Source organism: Rhinolophus sinicus, chromosome 5 (assembly GCF_057876585.1).
Source record: "Rhinolophus sinicus isolate RSI-liver-muscle chromosome 5, RSI-T2T, whole genome shotgun sequence".
In the NCBI taxonomy this organism is placed as follows: domain Eukaryota; kingdom Metazoa; phylum Chordata; class Mammalia; order Chiroptera; family Rhinolophidae; genus Rhinolophus; species Rhinolophus sinicus.
The window spans coordinates 41535238-41553556 of NC_142505.1; the positions used below are offsets into that span (position 1 = coordinate 41535238).

An 18319-nucleotide genomic window follows, 5' to 3' on the forward strand; every position below is an offset into this window, starting at 1 on the left:
TGCGATTAGTCCTATGAGAGTAAGGCAGGCCAATCTCTGGGGTTTGTAGGGAAATGAGGTACATAAAGTGGAACCAGAATGTATAGAGCTTCGAAAGCCAGGCAAAGGTGTTTAGATTTCACAACATTCTCTATGGTGCCTTGTATATAGTCTGTGCTTAGTTCATATTAGAAGACTGGTAATAAAGCCAAGGTTTCAGGATGACTTATTGGGCAGATTGGATTGGCTGGCTAAGTTACTCATTTAGAAGGTCACCTCAAAGGCTGTGTAGAAATCCTGACATGAAGTAATAAGGGATAATTCACATGTAGGTAATTGACAGTTGACTGTTTTAAATCTATTTTATAAGCAAACCATACACCACTGTGGGAATCTCAATCTTGTGTTGCCAATCCCTTACTCAAATAAAAATTCCACAGGTCTAAAAAACTGTGTACTCAAACATCCACGTGATCTTAATTCCGAGGTTATAAGAGTTGGATTGCAGTTGCTATCAGCTACATGTGCAATTCCTATGTCTCTAAATTCGTTACAGGTGCAAAACTGTGTCTACAGGAAAGGGTAATCTGGTAGAGTTTTACAGAAACTTAGTTCCATTCAAATGAGTCTGATTCATTCTCTAGCACATATTTTTGCAATTATTCAACACTAGTAGATGGACAGGAGGCATGGGCTGGACAACTTTCAAATTTCTAACTTAAGGGTGTCCACAGGAAGCTGAAATAACAGAAACGTTGTGTCAATTATGTCGATCTAAAACAATGAAGAAATGTGCTTTGCTCAGATTTCCTCTGATGCAAAGACAATGTACCTGACAAAGAGCTAAGATGATTTCAGAATTTTCTCAAGGTTATCTTATTCAAGTTATAAGTGAGATGCTGACAAAGAGTCATCTATGACAACCTCTATCAGAGCTATAAACATTGTTTTTCATTTAACAACTCATGTTTTACACTGGAGTTAACAGTTTAAATGGATAATTGCTGTCAGGTAGCTTTCAAGACAAGTTGTATTCCATAAGGCTGCTTGGAGAAATTGAAATTTTAAAAAATGCTGTGTTTTCTTATAAGCATCTCATATAAATGGCATTTGTTTTGACTGGAATTCATAATTTGGGGGAAAGTACAAGAGAAATGACAGTTTTTGGAAACAACAGTAAGGAAATTCTCAGCATCTACAAACCTACTAAATCTACTAAGCCCTGGTGATCAGAAAAGAGATTTGAACAGTTAAGTCAGAAATAAATGATAAAACTAGAGCTATTCTAAGGAAAAAATTAATATGGGCAATAGTAAAATTCTAGAAAAGGGCCCTGAGGTATTATTACATCTGAGATTATGAAAATCAGAGCCGCATCAGTAACCTAAATCTTTATCATACAGAGAACATTATAATCTAAGACAGTGTTTCAATGAGAAGAAAACATAATCATCGCTCTGATTTAGGCCCAAAGAATGATTTCAACTTTTGGAAATGCAATCTTATTAATTAATTAACAATTTTAAATTAAATGTATTGGGGTGACATTGGTTAATAAAATCAATCTTTTCATAGACAAATGTTAATGAAAGTGGGAGGTAATTCCTTCATTTAAAAAAAATCAGACATAAACATGCTTCTTCTCTAAGTTTTATCATTTCCTTACCAAAACATTCATGGGAGGTCATGCAGAAGCCTCATCTCACTCAAAACTGCCACTTATTTTGGTGCATAAAGAATTCTGCAGTTCTCCACCCCCATATTCCTTAAAATATTTCAAATCTAGGAATTTAGGAAGATGACATGTCTTCTACTCTATCCACAAGTGAGTCATACGATCAGGTCAAGACAATAAACTATATAGGACTTCAGATGTGCTTTCACAAATATTATGTCACTTAATCCTCACAACAACTCTGTCTTTTCTGTTAACATATGTGGAAATGGCGGGCAGAGAGAATAAGTGACTTGCTCAAAATCACACAGAAAGTATGTGGCCAAAACAAGATTGGTGGTTGCATCCCCTAATACTACAGGGGTCCCTTCACACTTCTGGAAAGGTGAAAACTTTGATCAACTACCTAAATGCTTCCAAATATACCGTTGCCTGGAGTCACACAGACACAGTTTAAGTATCCCTGAATAAAAATGATGGGCAATCAATCATGCACTCCTATCTCAGGAGAGACTCTCGTTTCAAGAATCATCTATTGCAGCATTTATCATGTCTCCAAGGCATATTTCCATTGCTCAATCAGCTCCAAAGGACAAACGTGTCATCATCTTTCAATGCTCTGGTGCAACAACTTAAAATTAGAGAATTCACACAGGACTAAGTCTGGCACTAAAAGCAGGAGGCACATTCAGCTTGAGTTTGTGGAAGCTTCCCTTCAACCTTGCCAAATTTTACTAGTGGAAATGGTTTCCAAGCCAGCATGGGGTTACTTGGGGTTGCCTGAGAAGCTCATGAGGAAAACAGAAAGGGGAATAAGTGGGTCGCAGGGATCAAGGAGCCCAGGAAAAAGTAGAGAAGTCCTCTAAGGTTGTAGTTGCGGAGAATTTGTAGTCTCATGAATATGACCAATATAGCTGGGCATCTGGATAATTCACAATCAACGAGCTATTTTTTTTCTTCAATAGCAGTACCCAGCTACTTGCAACAACCTCCAATTCCACTTTGCCTATAACGAGGAAGAAGGAACACCTCAATAATTACTGCATCGAGGCCAAATACCTAATCTCTCCAGTATTTCATCTCTGCTGGCCCCAACTAGCTAATGATCATCATATTCCCAGTTTATTTTCAAACTTGTCTGTTTGTTTTGGCAAGGGGGGAGTAAATATTGCATGGTCATCTATAAAATGCAACAGAATTGAACAACCACAGGTCTTTGGCCTTTAGAAGCTCATATTTTTAACAGAAAAACAACACTTATGAGTAAGAAGTCATCAGAGACCATATAAGACAAGAGTTAACTTCTTGGTACGATATATAATTTCTTAATGGCCAATAATTCTAGTCTGTATCATGTTAATTAGGAAGAAAAGGACTGGGTTGTTCTTTTGGAGGCGATGCGAGACCCCCAAAGAATTAAATCCAGGGCACATTCAAGGCACAAGAATAAAGATATGAAAACTAACTTGAATCACACAACTGTGCCTTACAATCCACAGTACTTGTCCCCCAGTTAACCTAAAATATTTGTTGAACTGCATTCTGAACATATCTTTTCAAACAGGCAAAACTACCAAATTTTGAATCAAGAACGACTTCAGAGTATACCTAGGACCTTCTTCCCTGATGCCAGCTAAACTAATAACTGGAGAAAGAGAGCAATAATTTTTATGGCTTGCAGAAAAATAACAGACTTCTCTGTCATATCTGAATCTAAACACCTATTGAAGAGGCTCCGTTGATTGAAATACACATTGAGTCAAATCATAATAAAATAAAATAATATTTCAGGAAACAGTCTTTATTAATTTTAAAAAACCTTGATGTTTTAAAAAGTGGTGATTAATACGTTCAAACTTCAGGCTTCCACAAAAATTAAAACATTAATATGTAAAACCATCTATTTCAAGAATTAAGTGACTTAATTGCAATGTTTTAGCACTTGTATTATAAAACATTAATCACACTATTTTAACACAAACTAATCTTCTATGAGAAGAAAATAACAAAACAAATAGAAATATAGCAATAAATACAAAACAGAAAAAGCTGTGCTAAGAAACTCCAGTAGAAGGAGCTGTAGAAATGAAGAACTTATATTTTTCAATGGCCAAGAAAGAAATGTTGAAAAATTAGGTATCTGAGTCTTATACATCTGAGTAAAAGTAATAGTTAATCATTTATTTAGCATGCCGTAGACATTTGGGGACCTCATTTTCTTTATGTGTAAAATGAGATGCTTAGAATAGACATTCTCCAAGGTCCCCACCATCTATTCTACAATGCATTAGGCACTATGCCAGGTATCCTAAGAAATATAAAGAAGTATTTAAGTTGTTCCTACACTCTGGAAGCTTATGGTTCTTTGGGAGAGATTAAAATATACATACAAATGTCTTGATTTCAAAGTAGAACAAAAACATGCTGACAGGGCTTTAAGAAGAATAAAAATGCTGTAAGAGGGATAAGAACTGCTATGAGAGAAATCTAACATATGATTAAAAGGGAAAAAGTGACCTTTCAGGTATTATAAAAAGACCTTAAGTATTTTTGGCAAACATATAAATCCAGGAAACAAAAATGAATAGGCCTTTTAAATATAAATCTACCTTTAAAATGCTTAAAATTCAGGAAATGGGAGCCATGCACAGACATGGTTTAGGTTTCTTTTTTAAAAGTTTTGAATATGCTTATAAGTGAACATTATAGCAATAAACTTAGCAATAAACTAAGTATTAAAATACTGGACTACACATGTAACAGTATTAGAACAAATATAACTCGGAAAGCAAACTACAAGAGCAATTTTAACCTTCCATAAATGCCCAAAGTATCCCAATAGCCGTATCTAGAATGGACTTTACCTTGTGAAGTGCTTGCAGACAGTGTATCAGCGAAGGAATCACTTTCTGGGTCAATAAGAGAATCTCCCAGAGTTTCACCCATAACAGCATGGAATAGGGATTTGCTGTAATTCACATTGATATTTTGTCTATTTCTTGCAAAAGACGAGTCCGTTAAAAGAAAAAGACTTGCAGTGGTAGAACTTGTGAACACACCAATGAGTCAAGACATCAGTTTCCAAATATTTGGGAGAGGTGGGAATAAACACACAAAGAACCAGGCCTGAATTGGCTGGCACTCTTCTGTTAGAGAGCCAGCTGTGACAAAATGTTGTGTCATAATGTTGTTCACTGCTTTGGCAAGACTTGGTACATTACAAGGAAAACATTGCCACACTGTCTCGCCAGTGACCCACATGTTTAGTGTCTTGTGAGAGGAGCGAGCTGTGCAGTATTTAGAACTATCAGAGCAAAGAGATTGTTCAACATTCAATTGCTTCTTAAGTGGAAAACTTTCCATCTCTGGGTTATGAAACACAAGATGAACTTACTTGGGCAAACTTTTTCTCACTGCCCACCCCTGGTCGAATCTCTAATCATATTACCTGAAGAAAATTTTGATTTCAAACATGTATTCACATTTTAAAATTTGCTGTCAGGATTCTACTGAAATGTTATATTCTAAGGTATTGATTCTACTACTTTACAAAAGCCCCAAATGACATTGACTGCTATCCAAATTCTATAAAATTAAACAGTTGAGAGAATGAAGGTAGGGCCTGATATGCTTTCGATTTTATATATCAGGGTTTGCTTTTTAAAAACTTGATGATTAAGTTTATCCATCAATAGCAATGCAACAATGTTGCATTGATTGATGTGTAAATGATAAATGCCATATCATAATGAAAAAAAGTGGAGTTCTCTCTGAAAAGAAAAATGCACTACCAGAAAAAAATAGACTTATACTGATAGGTTGGCAAGGAATGTGGTCAGTTTTGTAATCAGGAAAAAGCTGGCTTCTTGCTCAAGGCCTTTTGCCCTTTTTGGCAAGGAGAAACACTAGCTGTGCCAAAATTCAATGTGGGAGCTGGTCTCCTCTCATCATGTAAGTGGCCTAATATAATTACGGTGACTTGCGGATTTAAAAAGATGCCCTACATAGGGCAATATATCAGGTGGCAATAATTCTCTGAATTACACTTATGCCAATATTCCCCGAGTGGAATAAATATATATCTATCTGATTAATCTACATTGAGTAAGTAGTCATCCTTCAAGGGGACTAGCAAAAGTTTCCCTGTCAGTCATAGAGCAACAGCTTGGTGGGGAAATGCTTAGTGGATCTCAACAGTGCAGAATAAAATGGACAGTTGGGCACTTACATCATTATTTTAAGCCCCAAAACCTTTATAAGGTAAATTAAGTTAAAAGTCCACATGACTGAGGTAATTATAGTTGTATAGAACTAGATTTATTTATATTCAATTTGATTTCTCAATAAAGGAGTTTCTCTTTTCCCCTCAATGCTGGGAAATTTACTTATATTACAGACAGAATGACACAATATTTAAAAGTGTGATTGAATCTGAGACTTTTGGTTGAATTTATGTTAGACCAAAATAAATGATTAAAGTCAAGAACACTTTTCTTCTTGTTAATAAAACAGAATAAAAATTTAAGCCCCATTCTGCCTATCGATGCTCATACTTGACGTCTTAAGATGTGTGTGAGTCTGGAAAGCAAGTTTCAGCCTTATTCCTATTACGTGGCAGTGTCTCACTTAATTTCTGATCGTCACCTCATTCCTGCCCTCAGATTCCAAAGTCTCTTCAACTTTGGAAAAATGGACATGTTTATTAAAATGTTTTTAAGATTATGCCAGATTATAAGAATGATAAAATTGGCGAGGCCCCAAACGACAAGTAAATTCTCCAGGTTAAACAGCGAGGTCAGCGAGCGACAAGGCTGGAAATACAATCTAGGATTTTAGGCCTCTAATTTTCAGGCCAGTCTTCTACTGGCCTTCATCAATTTCTACTCTTAGAAGTGTCTAAATCACCTTTTCATAAAATATGTTAACTCTTTCAAGGAATATCAATGAATAACTATGTTACTTGTTTTTTAATACCTATGGATACTGGGAGCAGGAGGAGGGAATGTTTGAAGAATCTCTCACAGCCCTTATTCCCACATTTGCTCATTTATGATATAGCTTATTTATGTCACATAGTTCTATCTGAAGATCCTAGTTTGTTTCTTAAGCTAGTAGTCTTACCTGGTTCTCAAGTTTTGTACTAGTCTCTTTTACAATTTGGGCAATGCACAGATCAGTGCTTTCTAGCTATCTTTTTTTTTTTTTTAATTAAAATTTATTGGGATGACAATGGTTACTAAAATTGCATAGGTTTTAAGTGTACAATTCTGTAATACGTTACCTATATATCACATTATGTGCTCACCACCCAGAGTCAGTTCTCCTTCCATCACCATATATTTGATCCCGTTTACCCTCTTCCAACTATCTTCAAAGGGACTGATTTCTGGACTCTTCACCTACTGTTACTTCTATTCTTTATTTTCCCTCAGATGCCATTCCACTTGTCTACCTACTATGTAGCTAGGCCTTCTAAGCCTCTAATAGTTCTCACACTTTTTTTATTTTTAATAGTTAATTATTCCATAGCACTAGACTCTAATAGCATCTACAGCACTTACCATATTGTGAAACTTTCTCTCCCTAGACTATATTACTTGAAAGCAAAAACTTGTCCTATTCATTGTATTTCATACATTTATCTGTTCAACAAATATTTATTGACAATATATCACAACATATAGGCAGGCCTTGAGCTAGGTGCTGGCTTGATGAGTAAGATGTGTTCTTATCTCGTAGAGTTCAAAAACAGTCAATAAACAAAACTCACAATTTTGATAAACATGGAGCCTGGCATATAGCAGGCTCAATAAATGTTTAAACTTTTGATGGCACATACAAATCAAGCAATATATAAAGCCATCCCAAGTTACTAAAAAAATACTTATATACTGTGGATTGTTTAATCATATATTATGTTAGTGATAATATTTTGTCCTATCACACTACAGCAATATGTAACTGAATAAATAACTTGCTTACACGGACATTAAAATGAACAAAGATAAACTGAGCCAATCTCATTTGTATCCCATTATGCATCTGTTTTGTCCTTAGATATTGAAAAAACTTATATTTTATTTTATAGTTATCCATCCATCCATTCCTCAAATATTCATCAAACACCTACTGCGTGCCAGGTATTATTCTAGGCATCGGAGATAAATATACTAATAAGCCAAGGTTCTTATCCTCAATGAGTTCACATTTAACTATTTAATCAAAATGATCCAAATAACTTTGAAGGTCAATTAGCATGCATTTATATCAGAAATAATATATTTGCTTAATTAAAGTTGTTACTATCAATGGACAGTATGGATCACAAGAAAATTTATGGGTTTTGACATGCATGTGAATATCTCTATCTTCAAGGCCTTAAGATTCTTCAGTGTCCTACTCTTTATTATATCAAAACCTGATGACTATTATAATAAGATCTACAAAAGAGCATACTGGTGAATTACACTGTAATGTAAGGTCTTGGAGCTTCAAAGAGTGTCAAGATTCTTTGTTGATCAACTGGTTATCAGCATTGTGCATCTGAAAGGTATCTCTATACAGAAGTCTATTGCTTTTCACTCGATGGAGAATTCCCTTAAAGGATAGTCCTTGGTAATTTTACAGAGTGAATAAGTGGTAAAAGACCACCTTCTTTACGCACTATGCACAAAAGCGAACTCACCTTTTTCTATGGAGGGATGTAGGGCTTTGTGTGATGTAGAGGTTAAGAAGAAGTTCATTTCCCCTTGGGCTCTGGAGACACAGAGGTAAGGACGTGGCTGTGGGTACAGTACACACCCTCAGCAGGAGAAAGAATGGGGACAATCAGGGAGGATTATATAATGAGGAGGATGTAAAGCTTATTTAACCATCGCAGTTTATGACAGCTGAAAACAGTGGACAGTTTGGTATTTGAGAAGGCTACTCTTCAATATTTAATCTTCAGTATTACTTTATGGAACCTGTCTTTGGCCAAAAGAATCCGAATATTACTCAGCCAAAAAACTACCAAAATTTCAGTACATTTAGGAGAAGGCAGCTAGACTAATAACAGCTGTGAATGATTCGTAACAAAAAGAGGCCTAAAATCTATAATGAATAAAATCATAGTATTATATCTGTATAAAGTTTTTAAAACATTGTTCAGTGTTTAGAATGATTTACATAAAATATTCCCAAGAAATAGAATATTAAATACTCTTTGTGCTGCAGTACTCTTGAAACCTTGTTTATTTCGGCTGTAGATTAAATTTGGATTTCATTCTCTAGATTGAACTTAGATTTTAAAAACTGCTTTCATTGCTTTCTTTTTCTTTTACGTAAAATAAGCTATGTCAGTATTGGTATTAATACTGGCGTACAATAGTGTGTATAATATTCTTTGCTTTTGCTATAACCTCATCTTAAAAGTTGCATTTCATGTTATAAGTGTTAAGAACACTTATACTAGTTCCTGAGAGGTCAGGAGATGCATGAGAGAACAATATCTAATACCTCTTTGTATCCCTAGAGCCTAGCACAGTGTCCCTAGTTGGCATAAAACATATGTTGATTGTTTCTGTTGGTGACGAGAATGATGAAAGAACAGCTGCTTGCCACATCTGTCTCACATGTATCCTTCAAGGAGTTTCGAGACCTAATGAACTGACAACAGTATCAATTTCCTTCTTGCTCCAACAAGACTTAGATTGCCCGATGTACTTTAAAGGAAGCCAGGTAATTGCTAACAACCAGAATGACTACCTAAGCTCATTCTCCCCCTACCCAGAGCTGCTGCCTTTTCCTAGTGCAATTCAAGCTGGCTCAGAACCTCATCTTCTAGTGCTGGTTGCATCAATCCAGGGTTTCTTCATAGTCACAGGGGATACAACAGGGAATAAATGATGTCCCGATGGGGCACATGCCTTTGAGAAGAACAAATAATCCTGTATCCTACATGTAAATTCCATCACGACCATCACAGCAAGCCGGGTATTCCCAGAGGAAGAGACAAAGGAAGACCGCTGTTGAACACATCTGTCTTTTTCTTTTAAAAGGCAAAAATCCATTCTTCTTTAATCAAAAACTGTAATTTGGTTCAGATTTTCAGAACGTCACATAATGTCTATGTAAGATTCATATTTTAAACTCATATAGCATTTTGATTTAAAGAAAAATAACTCAAGAAAATGATGTTAACTTGTAGCCAATAGCGCCAGTAGATGTAGATTTGATATTTAAAAAGGTCTTCCAGATGCTGAGGCAGTGGAGTAAATGCAAAAGCACACCGACATCGGAGCCAGAAAGCCTAGGTTTTCAGTTCCTATCTGGGTTCAGCCACAGATTTGTGTCAACTCTTTGGGTTCACATTTCTCATCTTTAGGATGAGAAGAAGTAAGTTCCTGACTTGCATTTTGTGACATTTCCTGTTTACATCATTAAATCTGTCCTGGGCTATACTACCCCACAGCAGTGTCTGTTGAATGATCTTAACTGGTGGGTTAGTCTTGTTACATGTAATCATTCTGTTGGAAAGCTATAGGAAACAGACACAGGAAAATTGAATACATTTTACCTGAACATATACAGCTAGTTGGTAAAATGAGTGGAATTAGAATACCAAACTCCTGACCTCATATTCAACTGTTCTTTCCACACATTTGTGAGCAGATAAATAGAAAATTTTGTTGACTATCTTTCCACCTATCAAAAATGTTGAACTCTTAGTGTTTATCTAACAGGCCCTTTTTGGTTCTGATGTTGAGATACTTAATAGTATGCCTGTAATTCGTTTATTTAAAGTGTAATGAAAATTCTGAATATTGTATTCTTATGCATGTTCTAATCCTGAGTTACTAGTTCCTTTGCATACCTGACTGCTAATTGGATGACAGTATGAAAGGCACTTTTATCTCAAAAAATAAAGCCTGAGAGTAAATTAAAAGTCTCAAAGAGGAAAACCAACTGAAAAATTCCTCTTTTTCCCCTTTAAAAGTTAATTTGCCTGTAATACCTGAAAAAGAGCCTAACCTGTCTAACCACTTTCTAGGGATCAAGTAAACACTATACTTTGAACCAAAGACATCCCACCTGAACTATGCTAACGTGTCTTTGCATGCAACATCCAAAACTCTCCAGTAATTCGGTTTCTGGCAGAGTAAAATCCCACGGGCTGTATCATCAACTGACCCATATTTACATTGTGGGAAATCCTAAAACTTTAAAACATGTATCTTCTTCATTCTGCAGATTTTATCAATTAATTTTTCAAGATCAGTTATATGGAGATTCCCTAGGTAACATGTTCTATCATTAGTGAACCACACGAGGGATCCACAAGAATCCTAAAGCAAGCTTAGCACCTCAGTTCCATGCAAGTTTAGTTTATGTAAAAGAAGCAATTTACCTGTTTTGTGACTATATTAAAGAAAATACTGAGATCACAGACTTACAAAACTTAATACCAGGGAGATTACCACATGCAATCTCTTAATTTTTCACATAAGCAAAATGGGTTCTAGAGAAATTAAATGATTTGCCCAAGGTATTACCCAGATAATTAGTAGCAGACTTTGAGCTAGACATCAGGTTTCCTTATTCCCAGTTCAAAGCTCCAAACCGTGCTCTATCTCATTAAAATGATGCAATAAAATGTTCAAATAAATTGTTCCAATCAATTATTCTTAATGCCAATAATCATGTTAGAAGTCTCAGCCTGAAAGCATTTGAACACTGATATGACTCACTTAATGTGGATTAATCACCCATGAGAATGCCATAGTTCATCACAGACTTTAGAAACAGTGCTTTCTACAAAGAGAGTACTCAATAACAACTCGGTAATTAATATTTGGTAATGTCTGAACAATCAACTCAAGAATTCATTTTTGCCGACAAATATTCTTTTGCCTCATTCATAGATTCTTCACAAGTCATCGTAGTATTCTGGAGTTATTCTGGTATAAATAGTTGTCTTTTCTATTGACATAGTTCCTTGCTCTTATGAAAATAATAAAATCACTATGTGAAAATTTACCCTGAGTTAATAATACGCTAATAAAAAAGTACCTTAAAGCTGTTCAGTGTTTCTATCCCATTTGAAATTCACAGTGACACTGAGAGGGTATTTAAAGAAAAACAAGAAAATAATAGCAGCTGTTGAATAGGTCTTCAATGTGGAACTTGGTAATGGTTTTGGGCCATAAAGTTAATACTTTATTTCCTATTAAATTTCTAATTGCTATCATGAGTAAGATTTCTACTAACAAGTATGAACTTTTAAAATTGATACTTGTTTTGAAGATGTCGTGCTCTACCTGTATACCATTTCTTCATGAAACATATTTATGTTCATGAAATGTATTTAAGAGCAATAGAGATGTTAGTTGACTGCTCTTTTTATTATTTTATTAATCTAGTTGTCATGTGTAAGAGTTAAATTTTTGATAGGAATTCATAATGTTACAATTTCTTTCATAATGTTATAATTTTGAGAGCCTACTTTATTCCAGGCACTGATTTAATTAAATCATCTTTATTTCTCACAACTACTCTTTTAGATGAGAAAACAGAGGCTTTGGAGATAAAATAACATGTCCAAAGTAAAACCACTTGTAAGCAACAGAGTTTGAATTCAAACACAGGTCTGTTTGACTCTTTATATCCTATTGATTAAAGACAAATAGACAAAGCTTTATAGCCGAAACCATTACCAAATGTTTTTTGAACGATATAAAGTGTTTTCTAGTCTTTGCACCTTCTTTCTTCAAAGGAAACATTTTATTTTCCTTAATGGACAAAATACACTGCTACTTTTCTATATGCAAAAAATTTTTTAAATAACTTTTATTACAGAATGAATCTCTGTTCATTGTTGAAAGTTTAAAAAAATATAGACTGGTAAAAAGATAATTATATTTCTATTACTCAGAGATTATGAATGTTGAACTCTTAGTCTTTATATAACTGGATCTTTTTCTGGGCATGTGTATGATCATAAGAATATACATATACATAAGTATATACATATATACATGCATATGCATAGAGTATTTGGATTTTTTAATAAAAGTGAAACGTGGTAGTGACTGATGGTAATCCACTTTTTAAAAAAAGTCAATAATTTCCATCTTTCCATTTTTGTAAATATTCATTTCAAACAATACCCAGTTCATATTCAAATTTCCCTAGTTGACCCAAAATGTTCTTTGTAGCTGGTTTGTTGAAAACCTGAATCTAACCCAGGATGATGAAATGCATTTGGTTATATGTCCCTTAAGTCTGTTTAAATCTAGCACAGCCATCCTCTCCCATGCCCGCTTCCCTTAATTTTAAGGCCATTGACTAATTGAAGAGAGCAGGCCAGTTGTCACGTAGAATGTCTCACCCTCTGGATTTGTGTGGTTGTTTTCTTGTGGTACCATTTTGCTTGGTTCTCTATCCCTGTTTCCTATAAACTAGATGTTACACCTAAGGGTTTATGGATTAAAGCTAAACATTTTGGACTTGAGTGTAATATAGGTAATGTTCTGTACTTCCTATTCCATCCCTTCAGAGTCACGGCATGTGACGGACCACTAGTGATGCTAAGATTGATCACTAACTTAGAATAATGAGAGTCTGATCTCTCCATTGTAGGGTTACTTTTTCTCCTTGCAATTAGAAAGTAATCTGTGTGATATTACTTTGGCATTATACGGATGTTCAGTTTCACCAATCATTCACCTAAAGATTTTAACACACTTAATAATCTTTCCCTGAATCAATACTTTGAATTTATGAATAAAGTTTTCTAATTCTATCACTCTTTCTACATTTATTAGCTGGCATTTTTCTATGAGGTAGGTCTTTCCTTTGGGAACTAAAGCTTTATGGATACCCTGAAATATAGTTTCTACTGAAAAGGAAAAATAAATGTTTAATTTGTTCTCTGTTGTTAAAAATGTAAATATCTTCAATACCAAACTTTCTTAGCTAGGCATCTGTTTCTTTTGGGCATTGAATGTTCATATCATAAAATACTTACATACCTAGTTTCTCTTTTATTAATTGTTTTTATTGAATTTTATTTAAATTTTACTTTTCTCTGTTATCCCTGGTCCTATGACAGTCACAGCCAGGACACACATCCCTATGTAGTTCTTTAGGTATCTAATCCTTTTTCTTTTTCTTGCATATGCAAAACCGCTGATCAACCCTAATAATATAACTAATGCTTCAGTTTTACCTAACAATTTCTATTAACAGGGACTATCAGTTTTTAGCAAGTGCGTATTCCTAAATTATAGGGGATAAGCAGAATACAAACTTAACTGGTTCTTCCAAAGTTATGTTGTGTGTCAGCATAGCTTTAGGAAAAGAATCTAAGATTCCTGACAGGTTTGTGGACTAATTAAACCACATTCCAACCACCTAATTTCTTTACACTCCAGGGGTGCTTTTCTTCAAATATACTAAGCTCTAGGAAGTAAGATGTTATGTTTTTATACTTACAAACATGAGCTCCATTTTAATAAACTTTTCATTTTAAACACTCAGAAATACCTCATTGAATGTAAAGGAAATAGGGAAGACTAAAACATGAAGACAGACAAGAAATAACTTTTTCAATTCTAAAATATGTGCTCCCCCAATAAAAATAGTCTTAAGTCAGTCTTCCTTCTAACTATGTTTTTATTTATCTATTGCATACAGTCAGATGGATAGTTCAAAATGCCTAAAGTCATTCTGGGCAAGCTGACAAGTATCCTACACATTGAAATGAGAAGTGGGAAGAAGGCCAGATTGCCTAATTGTTACTTGGGAATCTGAGGAGGTGGACAAGCCAAAATCTTTATGGGGATCCAAAGAGTACAACTTCTTCCTTAGGCAGCAGGAGAAAACAATGGGCCAGATTCTCATTCTGTGTAATTTTATAGGATTCCATTGTATCCTCTATTGTTTCTTTCATGTACTGCCTGAAGGGGAAGTGTATTGTTATCTATGGGAGAGCTTCCATAAGAGAGTTACAGAGGATCAGGACATAGCCTCTGGGAGATTAATGAATGATAACGCCATTCAGTCTAGTATGGAACTTTCAAATAAATATTTTGGGAACTGTGTACTTGAAAGACCTAAGCATTAAGGTCAGGAAGTTTTAGTGACCAAGAGTCAATGAGACAAGCAATATCCCAAGTTGATGAAAGGGGCTTTGAAAAGAGCACTTGTCTTATTAGGGAGACCACTTCATGGATGGTGTAGGTGCCTGAAGCTGAAGCTGAATAATAATGAATGTCAGCTATATATGTATGTATAGTCACAGGATGTAGAGTACAGCATAAGGAATAGGGTCAGTGGAATTGTAACAGCTGTATATACAATGTCAGAGGGGTAGTAGTCTGGGGGCGGGGGATATCACTTTGTAAGGGGCATAAATGTCTGACTAGGACATTGTTTTGTACACCTGAAACAAACAAAAAGAGCATTTGGAGGTGAGGGAATAAACGGGGCACTGAGAAAGAGCGTGGTATTCACAGAAATGTGAAGATGAGATTGTCATAGCTGCAGGAAGTCTTAAAGAACATTTAATCTAACCCCCTCTTCACTTACAGATGGGGAAACCAAGGCACAAAGAGTTGCAGTGACTTGCCCGAGACCTTGCCTATGATAATATTGAGTTAATGACAAAGTCAAAGCTAGAATCCATGATATCCTAATTACTGGACCCTCTTTCTGGTTCTACTAAAGCAGTATTTTTTTCAACTGGTCTCTTTAGTATGTGGGAGGGATATCTATAGATATATATTCTTAGAAAGTCCTAGAACAAAAGCTGTATAAAACTTTTTTCCACAACTTTCTTGAGGTATATTTTACGCATCATAAAGTTCATTTCAAGCATACAATTCAATTAATTTTAGTAAATTTACCAAGTTTTGTAAATCAGTTTTAGATTTACAAAACTGATCACCGTAAATCAGTTTTAGAACATTCTCATCACTCAATAACATCTCCCATGCTGATTTACAATCAATCCCAGTTCCCACCCCCAATCCCGGCAACCACTAATCCACATTTCTGTCTTTATAGATTTGCTTTTACTGGACATTTCATATAAGTGGAATTACACAATATATGTAATATATTTTATTATAAATTATTATAAATTTATTATAATTTTATTATAAATAATTATAAATTATTATTTATCATACTATCTTTTAGGTTCATCCATACTATAGCATGTATCAATAGTAAACTTCTTTTTATTGCTGAATAATCTAGGCTAAGCTGTGTATGACTATACCATATTTTGTTTATTATTCAGTTGATGCACATTTAAATTGTTTCCAATTTTTTAAATTAAATTTATTGAGGTGACATTGGTTAATAAAATCATTTAGGTTTGTAGTGTACATACGATTCTATAACACATCATCTATATATTGCCTTGTGTGGTCAGCACTCAAAGTCAAATCTCCTTCCATCAACATATATTTGACCCCCTTTATCCTCTCCTGCCCCTCCCCCCTTACCCTCTGGAAAACACTGAACTGTTGTCTGTGTCTATGAGTTTTTGTTTGTTTGTTTGTCTTGTTCCTTTGTTGCTTTCAGTTTTATATTTCACCTATAAGTGAAATCATATGGTTCTCAACTTTTTCTGTCTGATTTAACTTAGCATGATAATCTCAAGATCCATGGCTCTATGTAGTCGCCAAAGGCAGTATTTCATCTTTCCTTATGGCGGAGTAATGTTCAATTGCATATATGTACCACATGTTCTTTATCCAATTATCTATTGAAGGACACTTCAGTTGTTTCCAATTTTTGATAAAACGTTTTTAATTCTGTATTTTCAAATTTTCTTTCATTTTAATGATATAAAAATTACAAATATTTATTTTTTAGATTATCTGGATATCTGGATGATTTTATAACTGAAAACTTACAGGCAGGTTCAGCACCACAGTTTGTATTTATGATTTCATTGGTGCCCAGTATTACTACTTTATTTGTCCAGGATTAATGATAGGAGGACAAAGGCAGACTTTTAATATGTAAATGTATCATTTGAGTTGGGTGAAAGCCAAATAACACCCAGTAATGCTGTAGGAAACACTGTTTCACAGAAGAGTTCAACAAGAGAAAAGTCAAGAGAGAATTGAATCATATGTGGCATTGAGTAGCACAGGGTGTAGAACCTCAAAAAGCATGTGTCACAGCTGTCATTTCCATTTTGAACTGTTAATTTGAATGTTAAGGGTCTTGTAACTTGTTATTTAATTTGTTTTGATTGTATGTAAGAGATACAAGCATAAAAAGCTTATATAATAGCTAGTTTTGTACATATTTAAATTATATTATAATAAAAATTATGTGAACACTGAGAATCTTAAGAAATTTTTTCCTTAAGGGAAGTCTGTGCTTTACTTAAGTAATAAGATATCGCTATATAAAATAACTGAACCAAACTTTAAAGACTTTCTAATTCTCTCATTTTTTATAAATAAATAGAGGTGACATGCCTTGTGCAAAATTACATAACCAGTTAGTGACAGAGCTGGGTCTAAAACACAGGCTCTTAACTGCCATGGCTACAAAACATTTATTCCAAGTTATATATTGTTAATCTTATTAAGCCTTTGGTCATTTTATAAATGAGACATCCACTGACATTGAGACCTGGAACAGATTCATTCTCTAAATCCTGATTTTCTACCTATGACTGAATAATGATTAGAGTCCAAACCTTTAATTTAGGATCCAAGATCTGGTATTTAAAATTGGCATAAGGAAGAAGGAAAAAATGTTTTAGCTAAATTCAAGAGTCAAGAGGCAGAATGGTATAACTGCAAAAAAGTTGAAGACCAGGTTTCAATCTTCAGTTCTGCCACTAACTCTGTTTATAATCTTAAGCAAGTCACAATGGCTCTGGTCTTAATTTCCCATATTTAAAGAGGAGATAAGGAAAGGAGAATAGATAAGATGATTTATAACATCTTCTTTTGGCATGTCCATTCAATGAATTTTAAGTGTTAAGGGCTCATCTATTATAAACGCTTGTCCCTAATCACAGTCATGTCTAACCTCCGAATTGATTAAGAATATTATTGCTATAATCTGCCTGCACACCCACCCACTCACCCATTTTATTGTTCACTATTTCCTAACATGTAGGAACTTAAGATCTATTCAAAAGGATATATCTACTCACTCCTTTGTACCTGTGGTATGTAGAAGGTGCTCAATAAATGTTGAGTGGATGCATTAACATGTGAATGAATGTGTGTTTTCCTATTTTCTGCCATCCATCAGGACTTGTTTCTGGCTTCCTGATCTTATTTATGCTATAACACGTAATATGTTTTTCTTGATTCGTGCAAAGTAAATGGTCTTTGAATGTCAATTCATTAGTTCTTACCCCTAATAGTTCATTGTACAGAGTCAATGCCACGTATTTTACACCTAAATTGTTTCTTATATGTTTGTTTAATTTCTCCAGATATATTAAATCCTATGAAAACATAAGAGGGTATGCCTTTTATTTCATTTATTCTTCTTACTACAGTATCAGGTATTCAAGACTTGATTGATTGTTAATTCCAAACAGATGGTATAGTATCTTTTCGAAGGCCTTCAGGAAAGTACCCTACCCTAAACTTAAATGTCCACAAGAAGCTCAGCCCCCTTGTTTTACTTTCAGAAGAG

At 34.5% G+C, this 18319-nt stretch overlaps 1 protein-coding gene across 6 annotated transcripts in view; it reads right to left on the reverse strand.

Annotated features, from left to right (window-relative positions):
• The window catches only part of PPARG (peroxisome proliferator activated receptor gamma), a 123452-nt gene that overhangs the window by 64174 nt on the left and 40959 nt on the right, over nt 1–18319 (reverse strand). For 3 of the 6 annotated variants that reach the window (XM_019732688.3, XM_074312973.2, XM_074312972.2), the window contains exon 3: nt 4519–4622. The exons of the other annotated variants lie outside the window; for them this stretch is intronic. In XM_019732688.3, the coding sequence (XP_019588247.1) occupies nt 4519–4600 (82 nt within the window). In that variant the 5' untranslated portion in view covers nt 4601–4622. The remainder of the gene's footprint in view (nt 1–4518; nt 4623–18319) is intronic. 6 annotated transcript variants of the gene reach the window in all.